The sequence below is a fragment of the Bison bison genome, unplaced genomic scaffold (assembly GCF_000754665.1).
Source record: "Bison bison bison isolate TAMUID 2011002044 unplaced genomic scaffold, Bison_UMD1.0 scf7180017864469, whole genome shotgun sequence".
In the NCBI taxonomy this organism is placed as follows: Eukaryota; Metazoa; Chordata; class Mammalia; order Artiodactyla; family Bovidae; genus Bison; species Bison bison.
In genome coordinates, this window is record NW_011495030.1 from 2,410,485 (window position 1) to 2,426,613 (window position 16,129).

Below are 16,129 nucleotides of genomic sequence, written 5' to 3' on the forward strand. Positions count from 1 at the left end.
ACAGGAAAAACCATAGCCTTGACTAGACAGACCTTTGTTGGCAAAGTAATGTCTCTGCTTTTGAATATGCTATGTAGGTTGATCATAACTTTCCTTCCAAGGAGTAAGCGTCTTTTAATTTCATGGCTGCAGTCACCATCTGCAGTGATTTTGGAGCCCAAAAAAATAAAGTCTGACAGTGTTTCCACTGTTTCCCCATCTATTTCCTATGAAGTGATGGGACCAGATGCCACAATCTTTATTTTCTGAATGTTGAGCTTTAAGCCAACTTTTTCACTCTCCACTTTCACTTTCATCAAGAGGCTTTTTAGTTCCTCTTCACTTTCTGCCATAAGGGTGGTGTCATCTGCATATCTGAAATTATTGATATTTCTCCCGGCAATCTTGATTCCAGCTTGTGTTTCTTCCAGTCCAGCATTTCTCATGATGTACTCTGCACATAGCTTGTTAAAATTGTATTTAAAATAATGAGAGTAAATAGGTGCTTCATGAGAGGTCTCAATGTCTTACTCAGTTTTGCCTGATGTAACAAGATAGCATAGACCTGGTGGCTTAAGCAACAGGAATTTATTTCTCACAGTTTTGGAGCCTAGGAGGTCTGAGATGAGGGTACAAGGATGGTCAGTTTCTGGTGAGTGTTCTCTTCCTGGCTTGTAGATGGCCATCTTCTTGCTGTGTTGGGGTGGAAGGTGAAGAGGAACCAAGTTATCTTGTGCCTCTTATAAGGGCACTAATCCTGTTCACAAGGGCTCCATCCTCATGACTAATCACCTCCCAGAGGCCCCACCTCCTCATTTCATTCTGCTGCGGGGAGGGGGACAGGTTGGGGTTTTAATATATATGTTTGAGAGGGACATTAACTATAACACTGGTGAAGAATGTTCATAAGTTCTTAGTGTTTGGGTTACATGTTATATGTCAGCTGTAACTTTAAAAAAAAAAACAAAAAAAAACCTTATTTTCAGGCTCTGTGAGTTTCTCCATATAGTTGAAGTTGCTAAATAATTCATAGGCTTGGTGAAACTGTAATTTTAAGGAATTATTTCTCCTACCCTTGGTTGCAGTGAAATTTTTGTCACTGAGTCCCCTTTGAAGAAATGGATCTTTGTGTATTGGGATTCATCAGACTTGGCTGGAGCCAGCTGGGATCTTTTACCAGGTGTCCTAAACAGTGGAGTGTGTCATGGTCATATGTGAGCTGTCATCATTTAACCCTAGAACAATGAACATGAACGTGGTTCTCTTTTGTAAATCAATCACCGTAATAGCATCATCCTCAATCTTCATATTCCAACATGCTGTCTTGAATGGGAGATAGTGAACATGCCAGAAACTTCATACAGTCATGGTGTGTACCCCCTAGCCATAGCCAATAATGAGCTATTCTTGCCATTATACCAGTGAGAGTCTTGGGGCTTATAAAGTAATTTAAAATCTTTGTCGTATGGTTTTTATAGAGCCTTCTGTGTGCTTTTTAATTTTATTCATGAATAAAATGTTAATAAGGAATGAAGCAAGATGAGATGAAGAAAATATCCCCATGGGTATGCATTGTCCTTGTGAACACTCTCCCATAAGGGCAAAGTAATTTTTGTTATTATTGTAATCTTAAAAGATTCTCAAATATTGGTTAAGTGCTTTGTGCATGCCCAGGCACTGAGCTGATTCTGTGTGCATTGTTACCGATTAATCCTCATGTCATTCCCAACCCTCATGTCATTCTCAAAAGAGTCAGAGAGGTTGGGAACCTCGCGGTGAGTGGTGAAGCCAGGATTCACATGCAGTGCAGGTCTGCCAGATGCTGTTGTTTGAGTGCTTAGCCCTTTCAGTATCCTGAAACCTGAGTTGCAATCTTACTTGTTCTGCCACAAGAGAAAATTAAAACGTCAGTATTTTCAAAGGAGAAATGTAACTTGTGTTCCCTATAATCACCTATGCTTTTGAAAATGGACTCTAATATTGGAAAGCCAGAACATGGTAGCTTTGAAAACTTGACCAGTGTCTTAGGAATTCATTGACTTTTTTTTTTTAAACTTCCCGCCAACCAGGAGCCTTTCTCAGGGCCTTCCAAGTCCTGGGCTCTGTGGCACAGAATACTTGTGTCTTCACTGGAAGCCTTCTCTGATCCAATGATCTTTCCTCCCACCTGCTCATGTCTGCTATGGCTGCTGTCATGTCATATTTTAACCAACCAGGGGAGACAGCGGGAGTGTCCCAAAGGATCCTTGTGTCAGTGTACCTTCAAAGGTCTACTTAAAATTAATTCACTTACGACAAGTGCCAAGATTTCAAAGTAAGTATGGGGAGAAAGGGATTTGATTAGAACTTTACCTTGAAACAACCCACTCCAATATTCTTGCCTAGAGAATCCCTTGGACAGAGGAGCCTGGTAGGTTACAGTCCACAGGGTCGCAAAGAGTCAGACACGACTGAGTGGCTTCACTTCACTTCACTTTACCTTGAAAAACAGTACTAAAAATTACAAACATAAGCTTAGTTTATTTTTTGATCAACATGTCAATTATAACTTCATCTATATATGAACTCTTAGAGAAGTATTTTTTCAATTTATCTCATTGAAGTATAGTTGATTTACAATGTTGTATTAATTTCTGCTATGCTGAAAAGTGATTGTTATACATATATATGTTATTTTTCATATTGTTCTCCATTATGGCTTATTACAGGATATTGAATGTAGTTCCCTGTCCCCGGTAGGACCTTGTTGTTTATCTACCCTATATATAATATGTAATAGTTGGCTTCTGCTAACCCCAGACTCCCAATCTGTCCCTCCCTCCTCCTTCCTCCCTCCGTCTTGGCAACCATAAGTCTGTTCTGTCTGTGAGTCTGTCTCTGTTTCACAGATAAGTTCATTTATGTCATGTTTTAGATTCCAATAGTATTTGTCTTTCTCTCTCTGACTTCTCCCAGTATGATCTCAGTCCATCCATGTTACTGCAGATGGCATTATTTCATTCTTATTTGTGGCAGAGTAGAATTCCATTGGCTATATGTACTACATCTTCTTTATCCATCCTTTTGCTGACGGACATTTAGGTTGTTTCCATGTCATGGCTACTGTGAATAGTGCTGCTCTGAACATACGGGTCAGTTCAGTTCAGTCACTCAGCCATGTCCAGCTCTTTGCGACCCCATGGACTGCAGCACGCCAAGCTTCCCTGTCCATCACCGACTCCTGGAGCTTGCTCAAACTCATGTCCATCAAGTCAGTGATGCCATCCAAACATCTCATCCTCTCTGAACATAGGGGTACACTTATCTTTTTAAATATAGTTTTGTTTGGATGTATGCCCAGAGTGGGATTGCTGGATCATACTCTATTTTTAGTTTTTACGGAACCTCCATACTGTTTTCCATGGTGACTGCACCGATTTACACTCCCAACAACAGTATGGGAGGGTTTCCTTTTCACCACACCCTCTCCAGCATTGCTCTTAGTGTGAAGTGATACCTCACTGTAGTTTTATTTTCATTTCTCTAATAATTCATGGTAATGAGCATCTTTTCATGTGCTTATTGGCATATGAATTTTTTTGAGAAATGTCTACTTAGTTCTGCCCACTTTTTTTTTTACTGGGTTGTTTGTTTCTGTTATTGAGTTGTATGAGCTAAGAGAAGAAGTATTGACTTAAAGAGTCATAATTTTTCTCAGAAAAAAGTCATTGAATCATACACTAGAACAACTGCCTTCAGTTCACACATGACTCTTGCAGCATGAGCAGAAACAGTCCTTTCAATCAGAGAAAGGACTATTTCAGCAAAAATATTTAAAGACTGTTTTCCCAAGGACCTCTATTATCAGATGTTCCAGTCATGCTTTTTTTTGAAGCACCTCTAACATCATTATTGGCAATGGACAGGGAGGCCTGGCATGCTACAGTCCTTGGGGTCACAAAGAGTCGGACACAACTGAGTGACTGAACTGAACTGAACATCAGTATCCTTCCTTTTTTCTCTTTTTAATTGTTAACTGGTGTAACTCTACCAACTTTTTGATGGCTCATAGTGGGTTTGAGCAGTTCTCCAGTTTTACCACCTTCAGTTTTGAGATTCTGCTTTTTCTTTATTTTTGCAGTATTTGCACTTCTGCCCTGCAGTGCAGTTGCTGTTTTGTTCTGGTTTGGTTTTGTCTGGAAACACCAGATGGTCCCAGCAGTCAACAGAGATCAGCTGACAAAGATGTGGACCAGACAGATGCTAGTGTTTGAGAGGGAAGACTGTGAAGACAGACACTAACCCTGCAAGTAGTTGGCTCCTCAGTGGTGGTTTTTATGTTAAGGCGACTTGCTTTCTCAGGGACTCGGTGACATTCCTTACAGAGGACATCTTGCATGTGTTCATGGGTCTGTCTGCCCTGCCAGACCGGGAGCTCCTTGGGCACAGGCAGGGACCTGGGCTTCTCCAGACACTTATCAGCACTTCCGCATTAGATAAGTGAGTGAATGACCCAGGTCAAGCTCACTTTTTTGTCTTTTGACTAGAATTCCTCCAGAAGTCTCTCACCATCCCTGTACACCTCTCCACATCACAGCCTTGCTCTCAGCACTGCTTCAGTCCTTAGGCTTTTCTGAAAACAGCACTGTCCATTTGGAGAGAGCCAGGGGTTCTTTACCCATAGCCTTGGGGTGTTCTCAGTGTCATTCCGTCAGCTTTTCTGGGTGAAAATGTGTTCTTTCTGCAGATATCCAAGGATGAAAGAGGATTAAGGGAAAGGGAAGACCAAAGTGGTAACTCAACCCCTCAGTCCTTTAGATCTTCCAGTTCAATTCAGGAAATAGTTAATAAAGTGCCTAGACTGTGCTTCTCCAATGAGGACAACAGGCCAGTGACTTATAAAGAAAATAGCCTCTGGGCAGAGAGTAGGCACAGTCTGTCACCAAGTGGGGCTCCAGTGACTGGTCCCAGCCCTGCTGTTCAGCCTATTTCTCCCCTCCCTGCAGAGCTGTGCTTCCCTCCCTGCCTCTGTTTCTAGTTCCCTCCCTCTTCCCAATCCCATCCTGCTGCATGAAGACCATCCAGTTTTCAGGGCTCAGCTGAAGCAATGCCTTCCCAGTGCAGTAGCGCTGCTGGCACACACTCCTTCCCTCCTGCAGAAGTGGGCCCTCCCAACTCTGTGTCCCCGTGTATGAATGCGTGTCTCCACCACCTGCCGTGGTGCTGACTTCATACGTTTCCTCCTCCTACCTGGAAAGGGGTGGATGGAACAACCACAGCATCTCTTGCCTCTTTGTTTCTGGGTCCAGTGCTAGGAACACAAGGAGGCACTGAAATATCTACTGGAGGAATAAATAAGTAATAATTAATCATGCAGTGCTTTTCACCCCTGCAAGCATAGCCTGAAAGTGCCATGAACTGTTTGTCTGTCTCACCCCCAACCATCAACAGTTTATGTGCCCCTAGGAGATGTCCAGTGAATGAAAATGACTGATTGGCTTTCCCTCCAGATGCTGTTGCATCCTCGGACCTAAGGACAGGATTATCTATCTCTTGTCCTGGCATTAAAGAGCCTAAGTCTGAAGACTGGGAGCTCTGCTTTTACCACCCCAGAGCTGTGGTGAATCAGCTAGAACATAATCTACAGAAAACAAATGGTTGAGCTTAAGGAGACCTCCTGTAATTCCAGAGCAGGGAGTTGTCAAGTCATCTTTGAACAGTGCCTTCCTAGAGACCCAGGCACTTGCCTTTGTGAATCTCCAAGCCCACCTTTGCTTCCCACCCTTGGTCTCATTTGCCTGAAATTGAATATCCATCCAGTAACCCAGAAAGCATGAGACTCCAGACAGAAATATGTAATGATAGTTTTTACTTTTGCGAAATTTTGCCTCCAATACATTCTTTGAAAGTAAAAACTATTTTCCAATTTCTGGTTTTCTCTCTGCTCTTCAGCATATGAAGAGGCAGAAGTTGGGGTGAGGGGCAAAGGACTTTTAAAGCAGACATTTGAGATGAATTGACATTAACATCTTGGTTTGGGCTCCATGGAGTCTGTGTCTGCTCTGAAGGTGTTTTTGCATCTTGACTTTGTCAGCAGTGGTGTAGTGGGTAGTAGGCTTCCAGGTAGGGTAATCTCTTGGGGACAGTTTTGTGCTTTAAAGGAACTTTGCTGGAGCTAAGGTCAGAGTCTTCACAGGCAAAGCCATTTCTCTAGTTTTCCAGTTCAAAATGCAGATGTAGCAGTGTAGGGGTCCCATAACAGAAAGAGGCTTATCACTGACCTCTAAAAATAATACAAGAAAGTAGTTATTGACTGCTTTTGGCACAACTTGGAAAACATGGTAAGGCTGAAAACCACATTGACATCATTTATTCAGTAAACATTTAGTGAGTGAATCCCTGCTGTTCACGAGTGCCCAAGGCGAGGCACTCGGATCACCAAGACGAAGACAAGAGCTTTGCTAAAGAGTTCTTGGGAAAGGGGAGGCACACAGAGAAACAGATAATTAGAAAACCTGGGACCTGCCATCAGGGGAGAATAGTAGCTTAAACAGAGTCTGAGAAGGCTTCAACAAGATGAGCGCTTTCGAAGGAGAGAACAAGGGAGAAGGCTCTAGGTGGAGGTCAGTAATTGCTTGTGCAAATAGAAGGAAGCTCAAGGGACCTCATGTGCATGTGGAAGGCTAGGGACGGGAAGTGGCTTCTAATCAGGCCTGGTGTGGGTCCCGTGAGAGCCTCGGCGAGACATGCGCACCAGAGTCACGTGTACCTCTTCCCGGGGGTCCCGTGGTGGGTGACTGGCGCTGGTCACGAAGCCTTATTGTGGGGTCGGACCTGCCTCTCCTGTACCCCAGCCTGCTCTGCAGATAACCTGTCTTCTCACATCATCCAGAGATGACCCGGTGCTCACAGCACTGCAAAGCCTCCGTTTTTAGAAGCTTTGCAACAGAAGCTAATTAGAGAAATAGGCACTGTGGGATACTTTGGGAGCATTTTTTTTTTTTTAATGAAAGTGATACATTGGCCCTCAAACAAAGCAATTAAAGAAAAAGCAGCTGTGCTAGCTTCCCCAGGGATTAGACCTTTAAAATCTTTGTGACAGAGAAAATTACTTGGGGAAAAATAGACATAAATATCTAAGAAGTGCTTCATATTTGAAAAACTAGGAAAATTTAAAGGCATTAAATTCTCATGAAAACTTTACTCCATTAATTTTGAGTAGGCCAGACATAGAGCTAACTCAGCAAGTCCCCACCACCTCTCTGGGGTGCCAAATGAAAAGTTCTGTGTGTTCTTTTCAGAGGCACACAGGGTACCTTTCTTGCATCCAGAGACTGAGGGGCTCAGGTACTTTGTACCTCACGTCACCCTGATGTGTATCCTCTTGGCTTAACTATGGAGCAGCTGATTTCTGCACGTGAGTGATGAAGAGGCTCGCTGGTCCTCACCTCTCTGCTCAGAATCAGGTACATCAGCTCATAGGAAACACATCCAGGCCTCGCAGCAGCAGGTCGAGACAGCACCATGTCTGTGCGCGTAACTCTATGTCTCACCACATCATCCTTCAGTTCATTGGGTATTTCCTGTAACTGAGACTTTTTGGAAAGAATGTATTGTTTTTATGATTTCACCCAGTGCTTGCTGACCCCCCTGCCATGTATGAACATGCCCCCTCCCCTCCTCTGCACCACACTCCATGGAACGTTCACCTTCCCCAAGCAGAGATACATTCCTGATGTCTCTGTACCCCCGCTTCCCCTGGGGCTTGGTCTGTAGAGATCAGGAGCAGGCTCAAGCTACTGCTCGTGTGATTTTGCTTTCATTGCCCAGCATGTACCTCTCCTCACTCATAGCCCTATACTTCCTCAGAGAATAGATCTTTACCTGGACTAGGTTTTATGCCTTCCATCAAACAAGCTGTGAAGCGGTGTGTTCTTGCTCTCAGAGGACCATGGCTACAGAATTCTTAAGCATCCCTGTGGCTCACCTGAAGATTTTCTTCATCCCCCAGATTTTGGGAGCATGCAGAAATCTTCAGGGATCAGCTGAGGAGAGTTTTAAGCACCTTCACTGGCCTGGAGCTTCAGATCCATTCAAGCAGGGCCCGCAGAGGGAGCCTGAGCCCATCACCTGGGGGCAGTAACATGCCTGATGGAACCCCTGCTTTCCAAACCTTTTCTAAGTCTTTTTCTTTTTCTTTCTCTTTTATTATTAAGTACATCAATGAGTATTTAAAAGTGTTTTTTTAAGTGGAGAAAGGAGAGGGTGGGACACATTGAGAAAGTAGCATTGAAGCATATCCATTACCATAGGTAAAATAGATAGCTACTGGGAAGTTGCTGTGTGACACAGGGAGCTCAACCTGGTGCTCCGTGACAACCTAGAGGGGTGGGGTGGGGTGGGGTAGGGGGTGGGAGGGGGAGGTTCAAGAGGGAGGGGAACGTATGTATACTTAGGGCTGATTCATGTTGTGCTATGGAAGAAAGGAACACAATGCTGTGAAGCAATTATCCTCCAATTAAAAATAGATTTAAAAAAAGCTGTGTTTATTATAACAAATAAAACAGTGTTCTCATCACCTAATTTGACAAATGGAAAATTGCCAGTAATTTTGAAGGCTCCTTTCTTCTCTTCCTCAAGTCTATACCCTTCTTCCTTCTCCTTATTTAATAAATTATTTCATTTTCCTTGTTTTTGAAGGAATCAAACTGTGGTTTTGGTTTTCTGTGCCTTTAACCTTTTCTTAATATTCTTGAGATTTAGCCGTGTTGTATCTTTTATTGTAGTTTGTTCATTTTAAGTGATAAGCCTTATCTTTAAACATATTGCTTAACAAAGAGTTTAACTCTTCTAAGAGTCACCAAGGTAATGTTGTTTGAATGCTGAAATATCTCTGTTTTCCGTGGCTGCTGGAGTAAATCAGACAAAATATTTTACAACTGGTTCAGTTTCCATTCATCAAAACCAGTCCCAGCTGCCTCTTTAAAAATTTATGCTTTAATTTTTACTTTTTCACTTAGGTCATCTTAGGCAGGTAATTTTTTAAGACATTTAGCATCCAAAGTCTTTGTATCCTTCAATAAGAAAAATGTTTTAAAAACAGAAACCACTTGAGTATCACTATTAGCTTTATTCATCTGTGCTTTAAGTTTGGTCGTCAGCTGTTGCTGTGTTTCAACACTTGGCCTGAGGTGGTGGATGAGGGAGAAGGGGAACTGTAAGGGCCTCTGAAAACAGGGCAGGAATTTAAAGAAAGCTTGACAAATCCAAGCCTTCTAGGTACCGTTGGCACTCCGTTCCAGGAAGTTTTCTCACTGCTGAAATGTTCTTCAGTCGTGTACAGCTCTCTCCTGTCTCCCCAGGTCCCTAAGGCCAGGTGGTTCACCCCGGCGTTCCCTGTGCAGTTCTCACTGTTTTGCTTTGCTGTCTGTTTTCCAGTCCCCATCTCCGGGCAGTTCCTCACCCCTGGGTGCAGAGTCTTTGAGCACACCCCTTCATCCTGGTGACCCCGCGGAAGCCTCCACAAATAAAGAGGTAGGATACCATTTTGTCTCAAAAGCCATCAGTCCATTATGTTTTATTTCAATTCTGGTTTATGCTTTACCCAGCCTCCCATAGAGCTGCTGACCCAGATTACTGTAGGGAGAACAATCCTCATCTCTCCAGCACGGAATTCAGTGATTAAAGCTGTGCCATCCCGTTCGATAGCCACTAGCCACTGGTGTCTATTTTAATTCATAAATAAGATGAAAAAGTCACTTCCTCGAGCACACTAGCCACATGTCAGGTGCTCAGTAGCCACATGTGACTAGTGGCTATTGTACTGGAAGCAGAGTTGACAGAACATTTCCTTGATTGCAGAAAATACTGTTGAATGTGAAACATCAAAAACGGTTGAGCAGTGAGGTTATGAGCCTCGATGCCATGGCATTACAGTTGCTATGTGGTTTGGGAAGTGGGCTGGTTTCTTAAATACTCATTTATTTCAGGCCCAAGTAAAATAGCTTTTTGACAACAGGGCGACTGCTTGTCCTGTTTATCTGGGGTAGTTCTTGTTCATACTTGTTGTCCAAGCAGCACACTGGGTGAGCACCCCTTCTCACTCTAAAGCAGTGCTGTCCAAGAGGACTCCCTGTGATGCCGGGAATGTTGTGCTTCTGGACTGTCGTGTTTGGTAGACACACACCAGCCGTGTGTGCCTTGCTAGCCCTGGAGATGCGGCCAGTGGCACTGAGAAACTGAATTTTTCATTTTATTGCATTTTAATTAAATAACTATGTGTGGCTAGGGGCTGCTGGGAAGTGCAACTGTAAAGTGTCTCTTTGAACAGCCAATCCTATGGTCACCCTACTGATGGAGGCCATGCTCTGCTCTGGCAGAGAATATTTAAGAGAGAAGATGCTGCTGGCTCCTACTAAGGTTTCTGAGGCTAGAAAAGGGCAGGTGTTTTTCCCTGAGGGGGAAACATTGCCTTCTTCAGCACCCATTGTCCTTTTACTCCTGGCTAACTGCTCCTCCCACCTGTGTATGAACTAGCATCAGGTCAATACTGACCTGCACGATCATCTTATGCGTGGGCTCAGCTCGCTCTAAATATAGATAATGCCTAATCAGCACTGGGGATATTCATGAAAGAGATAAACCACATAATGAATGATTATCTAATTTTCCTTCCTTTTTGCTGATAAAGAAAGTTAAATTCAGTGGAGAAAGTGATCTCCATTTTAACCTGAGTGGCGATCACTTCTAAAAAGGAGTCTTAGTTAAAATTTACCTTTGATGTATCATTGAATACACATCCGTTTGCCATTAAATATTCATGCAGGGGAGAAGTATTTTTTATTAATCTATTCATATTAAAGCAAACAAACACAGGGAGACAGTCTCAGAAATGACACCAATATTAGAATTTAGATTTGAAATATGTTTTGTCCTTCTCTGGTCTTGATCAGGCCTCGGGAACAGGAGTAATGGGGTTACGGTTTCTTCTGGCCCTGCACCCCTTATATTTTATTCATAGCACATGAATAGGTGAGCACAAATGGCAAGAAGAAAAGCCACAGTGATGATAACAGTAATGAGAGTTACCATTTCTTGAGCGTTTATGCATTCAGGCACCAGGCCAGGCAAATCACATAGTATCTCATTTAAGCATTAAATGACTTCTATGAGGTAGGAATTATTGTCTTCAATTATTAATGGAGGAAGCTGAGAGGTTAAGTAACTTACCTTACATCCCAGATGTCACAAGTAGTAGGGCCAGGTTTAAAATCCAGAGTTCTGGAGAGCCCAGGCTCTTAACATCACAATCTGTTGTCCCTGGGGTAAAGAGTACTTGCAGGACATACACTGTATGGACAGGTAGCTTGTGTGTTATTATTTCAATGTTCAGGCCTCCAGGCTCTACACACGGTTTGAGTGACCTCTTAAACATCCCAAAGATTTGGCCTTTATCTTCTTGAATGTGTCTCTGTTAATTCTTGAATGTTAAGGATCAACTAATGTTCATTTCTGTCCACATGTGAGAAAACAAAGGGCTCATCAGACATCTGAATATTCAGCATTTGATTATTCATCAGATATAATAAGCAAGGCAAATTTGTTAGTTTCACAGTTCCTACAGGACTTGGCACATGTTTCTGCATATCTTTAGAAATAATGATGAAAATCCTCTTTGTGTGCAATAATTAGAGATTCTTTCATTTCACAAAACTCTTAAAAAAAAAAAAAAGTTTACTACCCTAGAGACTAAAGAAAGCCAGTCATGAGCCCATGAATAGAGAATACACGAATGAACCAAATGCCCTGCATTGTGACTCTAAAGAAAATGGCAGCTTTTAGAGCTGTAGACTAATGCGATTCTTGTAGCTTCTGCTCAAATCTGAGCACTGTCCTTGAGATTAGCATTCAGAAAAGTATCCGGATAGTCCAAGAAAATATAAATTGGCTTCTTAGTTGTACCTGGAAGTTAAACCATTTTGATTAGATGAAGTAAAGCCCTTATTGCCCCTAAATGCTGAGGGCAAGGAGAGGGAAATGGTTGGGGAATAATAATCTAAAAGTCTTAGGCCCTTGTGAAGAAGCTAGCTTTCATCTGCATACCATGAAATTATAGATTTTTTTTTTCTTTAAAGCAACAGAGTTTAAGCCAGCAGGCACTCAACTGGGCCTGTCTTCTCGTTTGAGTAAATAGAAAGTAAAATTAATGTAAAGCATTTTTGAACTTGGAGTTCCCTTTTTCTCCTGTCCACGTAATCTGACGTTCACTAGGTGTGCATTTTTCCGTAGATGCTCTAGCACCCAGTGACTTTTCATTCCTGGTGAACTGTGTCCTTAGTGTCCCGAAAGGTGATTCTTTTCTGAAACCAGAAACCCGCCTTTGGTATGAGGAGCTTTTTCATCCCAGTGAGCACATCTCCAGCACGTTTACTGAGATTACCCTGCATTGTATATTGTGTGATTAGTGTTGAATTCTTGTCCTTGTCCTGGGTTGAGTTTAAAGTCTTAAAATTGTTTCTTTTACTCCCTCCAGTTTTTCACATAACAGCTAACACTACTGTTTTTTTTTTTTTTAATATTATGCAAATTTAATTTATCATCCCTTTACCATTCCCATCTTCCAAATGAAGAGCACTGTATAAACTGTATCAAGGTGTTCCCCATGATATCCCAGCCATCACACAGGCCCCTTCCCTCTGTCAGTCCACTAGGCACCCCAGAGTATTCCATCAATTCAAGTCACCCTACTGAGCAGCTATGTTTTACTAGATGGTCTTGTTCTGAAATCATCACCTGACACCTGGTAGATTCTTAGCAGTGGAAATCCTCAGGCTTTCTGAAGATAACCCTTGGCCATGCAGACTCTGATTTTGCCCATTTTAGGGACTCTTCTACACTAGCTCTCGACTCTCCTACAATGCTCACATCATCCTGCCCCAGACTGTCAGCTGCAAATTCTGTTACTGGTTGAAGTAGAAATGAATTACTGACTCTTACTCCACTGAGAGTTATCTCTGGGACATTGGCTTATGAAAGGAACCAAGGGTTAAGTGTTGGTCCTCTGAGAGCTGGCGTTTAAACTGTCATCCAGTCAGGTTCTATAAACCTTCTAACTGATTATATCCACTTCAAGGATGCTGTTGGGAGACTAACCTTTGCTATGGGGTTTTACTTAATATAAAAAATGCCATTACATAAATCATTATTGTGACAGATTTTTTAACTGCTTCTTAAACTTCTTTGTTTATTGGGCTCTTATTTTAAGAATAATATACAATACATGGTAACACATAATAATGACTTATGTAATGGAATTTTTAAACTAAAATACACCAGTAAGAGATGAAAGGAAGAGATAAAAAACCCTAGCAACCATTTTTAGCACAGTGAGAGATCAGACCTAAAGTACAAACAAAATTTGCCCTGCAAAGACCTAAAGTGGAATAAAATTCTCAAAGGGAATTCTTAATTTTAACATATAATCATATTATTGGTGCTTTTACTAATCAACAGTTTCTCACACACCTAGATTCTTACAAATATAAATGGAGCCTTTATTGTTACTGCTAATTATGAATTTTGGTCCATGGATTATTTTTTAAGATAACAAACATTTCTCTGATTATGGAATGTAGGGTTTTTAGATTATCTAAAATATGAATGGATGGTTCTGGGCTTCAGGTAACTTTTAATAATAAATGCATATATTTATTCACACTTCATTTTCTGTAGCCAAAAATGGTTGACATCTGTTAATATCTGCCATTGGTGATGTATTCATTTTTCATTTTGCATGGATGGTTGTGTTAATGAATTTTTAATGATGCTTTGTCCTTTTTGAAACTTTTTGTCTTATTTACAGTCAAGAAAAAGCTTGGCTTCATTCCCAACCTACGTTGAAGGTAAGAGCTGAAAAGGAAATACTAAACACTGAGTCATTCATGAATCTTTTAGCATTTTGGGTATTGGAAGAACTGGGCTGTAAGATACTAGTGGGAAAGAAAGGCCACAAAGTCACTTATTCAGTCTTAGAATCTTAGACTAAAACAGCAATAGCCATGAACCTCTCAAAGACCCTCCTCCCTGTCCTTGCTGATTCTGTCCAGGAGACGGTGAGGCTGAGGGGTGCTGGGGGGTTTTGCCTAGCCTAGAACTGGCCATATTGGATTCAAAACCCATGTCTCCTCATCTCCAATCCAGTATACCTCTTGCATTCATCAGGAACCATTCAATTAGAAACAGTGTTTAACTAAGGGGAAAGTTTAAAAAAAAAAAAAAAAAAGTTCCCAGTAATTCCTGTCTCTTGCTTGGGTGAGCTAATAATAGTAACACTTATCAAGCTCTCTTACTCTGCCAGGTACTGATAACTAAATGAATCCTCAGATTGATCTTGTGAAGTGGATTTTATCATTATCCCCGTGTTATGCATGAGAACTAAGGCATAGAGCGAGGGTGAGCAGCCTTCCCAAGATCCTGCAGTGAGAGTCGCAGAGACAGGCTGGGAACTGGCAGTCTTAACTTCACCGTTCTCCATGGGATTGATAATCTATGCAGGACAGCCACGTGGTTGTGCAGACTAGGCACCGCAGCTTGAGGTTGGACCACACAGATGGCACGACTACTGATCCTCTACCAGGGAGGATGGCAGATGATCTGAGGGAGCAGGGGCATTATCATATCCTTGAAGGAGGGTTTTCTAGGGGCCATAGGATACCCAGACATTGTGTCTGACCTTCAGGTTCCATGTCTGTTCCACTGCCCGAGGATAAATTACCTGAATTCATAAACCTTCCTTTGAACCCTTTGGCCTGAAGCCCAGGACAAGGTCGTTTCTTTCTTGAGTAACCTGGAAATTATATGCATTGTTTTTGCAAAGACCCAGAACTCCAGAAGAGCACTTGGGGGAGTTTTCAGGAATTTAGAAAATATTCTTCGAGATTTCCAAGCTCAGCATCAACATGAATGTGAAGATATAATGTGTGTGCTTGTTCACCCATAGAGCAACACAAAGGCATCACTGAAAAGGAAAGTCTGCAATTCTTTGACTTAGGAGAAATATAACTTTAATTTTTTTAACTTTAAAAAAGTTACACTAGCACTAAGTGTAAAATGAAATTAGGATTATTTTTTGTGAGTGTAATACAGTGACATTTGATTCTAGTCAATTTCCCTAGAAAATAATTGACATAAATTGTATCTCAAATATGTATTTGTTTAGGTCCAATATTTCTCTCTCTCAGCTTCTTGACATTTATATGGTTGCTTAAATATCACCTGAATTACTCTTAAACACATCTACATATTCATACTTAACTGTGGTTGAAAAGGGACCCTTTTCAGTAAAGAGAGCTAAACCCACCGATGAATATATGATAGTGGAAATCCCATAGAGAAAAGAAATCCCAAAGAGGAAAAAGATGTTTCATTTTTTTTTCTTTTAACATTCATTATTTTCACAAAATAAATGGAAGTCTTTTAAAAGTTGCTGTTCTGGATGAGGTCTTTTTTTCTCTTGGTTGTCAAAAATGATTACATTTATGTAACATTATAAATCCATCACTGGGATTTATGATGATATTTTACTTTTTACAAGACATAGTATAGATCCAAACTTGTCCATGTATTATTTTACTTTAACAGTGCTTCCCTGCTGTATAACTGAAGTTATACATTGTAAATAACCTGAATTCTGCTCATATCTGTAAAACCTTCAGGGTAGGAACCGTGTGTCTTTCAAGAAGCACACAAATGACTGGCATGTGATAGAGGCAGGTTTGGCTGTATCCCTCAGTGTTTGTCCAGAAACCTTTCTCAGAAAGATTGAGAATCAGAAAACTTAACAGGTTTCCTGATTTAACTTCTACACAGATGCTTTGTGAAGACCTTTCCTAAAACAGTTAATTTCTTTTTTTCCACCAGCGCCCTGGTTTTAGGAAAACAAATAGATTACGTTGTCTGTACCCTGAGAAGTAGCTTATCGTGGGAACCAGCTGTTTAAACTCAAGATGAGCTTGATGTGTAAGGATAAAAATAAAAATCATTCTAGATTAGCTCTTCAAGAGGAAAAGGCAAATTGTTTCCATTTCGAGTTGTCTAAGAGCCTGAGTTTTTAACAGTGGGTTAAAAAGTATATTTTAGTCTTTCCAAATATGGCATTCAAGCCAAAGAAAAT

General features: G+C 41.4%; 1 protein-coding gene across 2 annotated transcripts in view; it reads left to right on the top strand.

Moving 5' to 3' along the window:
* The window catches only part of APBA1 (amyloid beta (A4) precursor protein-binding, family A, member 1), a 256,563-nt gene that overhangs the window by 200,800 nt on the left and 39,634 nt on the right, over positions 1-16,129 (top strand). For both annotated transcript variants that reach the window (XM_010860646.1, XM_010860647.1), the window contains exons 3-4: positions 9,397-9,492; positions 13,820-13,859. In XM_010860646.1, the coding sequence (XP_010858948.1) occupies positions 9,397-9,492; positions 13,820-13,859 (136 nt within the window). The remainder of the gene's footprint in view (positions 1-9,396; positions 9,493-13,819; positions 13,860-16,129) is intronic.